Source organism: Sinocyclocheilus rhinocerous, unplaced genomic scaffold, assembly GCF_001515625.1.
Source record: "Sinocyclocheilus rhinocerous isolate Xijiao unplaced genomic scaffold, SAMN03320098_v1.1 scaffold92, whole genome shotgun sequence".
NCBI lineage: Eukaryota > Metazoa > Chordata > Actinopteri > Cypriniformes > Cyprinidae > Sinocyclocheilus > Sinocyclocheilus rhinocerous.
This window is the reverse complement of record NW_015655569.1, coordinates 474106-476592: the sequence shown is the minus strand read 5'-3', so window position 1 is coordinate 476592 and position 2487 is coordinate 474106. Positions and strand designations below refer to the sequence as shown.

Genomic DNA, 2487 nt, shown 5'->3' with positions numbered 1-2487 from the left:
CAGAAAGGCGGCGCATAGAGGAGAAACAATAATGTACAGTATGTGGAAAATAATGTGTTTTTTTTACTTTAAACCGCATAAACACATTTCATTACACCAAATACACAAAATACTGTTCTTTTTAGCAGCATCATATGACCCCTTTAAGTTCTGGATTGTTTGTTACTCATATAGGAAATAATTGAATTGCATTTAAGATTATAATCAAAATGTGGTAAGTTTCTAGAAAAGTGCCAAAAATAAATATCAAACCCCCTGAGTGTTATGAAAAGCAACTTTAATTTGAAGTGGGGTATTTTGCTATATCTGCGTTATAAAATGTTATTTATTTAAAATTGCACTGTAATTTCTTACTATTGTTTTTCCTGTAAATGTATTTTAGCAATAGTAGCAACTAGGGGGATTTATACAGAGTAATTTTAACATGGAAAAAATTAGTTATTAGATTTGTTTCAACGTTTTTCTTGAACCATTGATTCACTCTTTTCCTTGAATCCGACCCGACCACTAGGAGTAACTGGTATTATCTCATTCGTAATGGAACAATTTGAATCATTCCAGTTGAATAAGTGAATTGAAACCAACTGTGTTGTCATGTTTTTCCATTTAATAAAAACTGTTCAAATAAAACAAGTGAAATATTTTCTTAATTCAACAAAAACCTTTATTTTTTTACTTCGTCCTTAAGAATCAAGATTATGTAGGCCTACCTCTGATTTGCAAAGTTTAATCGAGTTTGGGGATAATAAAAAAAAATTAAATCAGTGCATGTCGAAGCGTATCAGCTTCCATAACAGCAAATTTGTACCACACTGCTTCCTTTTACGAAAGCAGAAGTGAACTGATGTCAAAACCCACGCGTGGAATTAGGATAGAAGAAATGGGAGTTATAAAATCTCTTGAAAATCATGGAATAATTCATATAAGTCTTTTGAGGAAAAACCTTAGGATAAAAGAATATGCAAAACATGAAATGCCAGGTTTCCAAACATCACGTAATCGATATATATAATACTCTCTCCGAAGAGAATCAGCAGTCAGAGTTGAGACTCGTGTGAGCACGTGACGAAGATTGAGGAGCGCCGACAGACTTCTACTCAACCAGCAACGATTTTGGCCCACTTTGTAGTAGCTGCCAGTGAAGAATAACCACACGAGGAAAGGCTTTCAGGAAACACTGCTTAGAAGTACAATCCGTAATTGATGTAAGAGCGCACATTTTCATGACGTCATATTTGTACGTGATACAAATTGAAATCAACTCCGTTCGAAAAATTACGGATTGTATTTTTAAGGACGCGGGACTTGAGGCAACGCTGAGACGAAGACTTGAAAGGCTAGCGGAGATGTAGTGGATGAAACTCTTGACATGGAAATCAACATTCATTCTTCAGAAAACTAAATCAATCAAACAAACTAGTGAAATAAAGAAAGCAAACACACTCTTGGATCTGCTGTGAGACCCCGGCGGCCCCTCGTATTGCATGTGTGTGAAGAGATGGTTGCAGGTTAGTGCTGTTTGACCCGAGGAGCCGTGACTCTACGCAGGAAACTGTACAGAAGTCCAAAATTCTGCAGGAAAACAAGAATTACCATTTACAAAGAATTAACTTTTTTGTAATATGGTAATGACATATATTTAAATTTTTTCAGGGTTATTGACAAACTATATATATATTCATTCTTTGAAATAAGACAATGGTTAACTGAAACAAAAAATATAATTATATATTTATAATATAAATTAAAGCAATATGCCCCGTGAAGCCTTGGTTTACAGTGAATTTATAACAGCTAAGGGACGTTGTTAGGCACGACACGAAGTGGACCCCCTTAGCTGTTATAAATTTTATTATGAATTTATTACAAATTCCTATAATATTATAATAACATATAATAATAATAATATTAAAATATAAACAGAAAATTGCTAAAATAAATATCAAATATTTTTTTTGCTTTTGCTTTGGGGGTGAAATGTAACTACACAATTATATATTGCATGCGAAGAGTGGAATTTTTTTTTTATTAGAAAAAAAATAAAAATTCACTGTGCACTAAATATGTCTGAATATTTGTCCTACCTGGATGGCCAAATACAGCACTCCAAGATAAGATGCGATACAGAAGGCTAGCAGCAGGTCGAAGATCGCTGGTTTTACTCTGGATCGTTACAAATACAACGTAATTATTCAAACAACCCTGGGTTAATCATACTTGTAAAAGTTAAATAGGGGTCCGTGCAACTTTGAAACCTGGGTTAAATTCATTACTAACTTGGGTTTAATCATGAAATACAAAACAATATCTCATAATGTTTAAAATAATCCAGGATTAACAAAGCAAACCTTAACAGCTGGAATAGTATGCTAGAGATTTAAATTGCAGGCTCTAATTTAAAGGAACACTCCACTATTTTTGAAAATAGGTTAATTTTCCAACTCCCCTAGAGTTAAACAGTTGAGTTTTACCGTTTTCGAATCCATT

The 2487-nt window shown here is 33.5% G+C and overlaps 1 protein-coding gene across 3 annotated transcripts in view; it reads right to left on the bottom strand.

Annotated features, from left to right (window-relative positions):
* Positions 1–646: 646 nt before the first annotated feature.
* LOC107718474 (nicalin-1-like) overlaps positions 647–2487 on the bottom strand; it is an 11431-nt gene continuing 9590 nt past the window's right edge. For all 3 annotated transcript variants that reach the window (XM_016525564.1, XM_016525562.1, XM_016525563.1), the window contains exons 14-15: positions 2085–2163; positions 647–1572 (exon numbers count right to left, since the gene is read on the bottom strand). In XM_016525564.1, coding sequence (XP_016381050.1) covers positions 1510–1572; positions 2085–2163 — 142 coding nt within the window. In that variant the 3' untranslated portion in view covers positions 647–1509. The remainder of the gene's footprint in view (positions 1573–2084; positions 2164–2487) is intronic.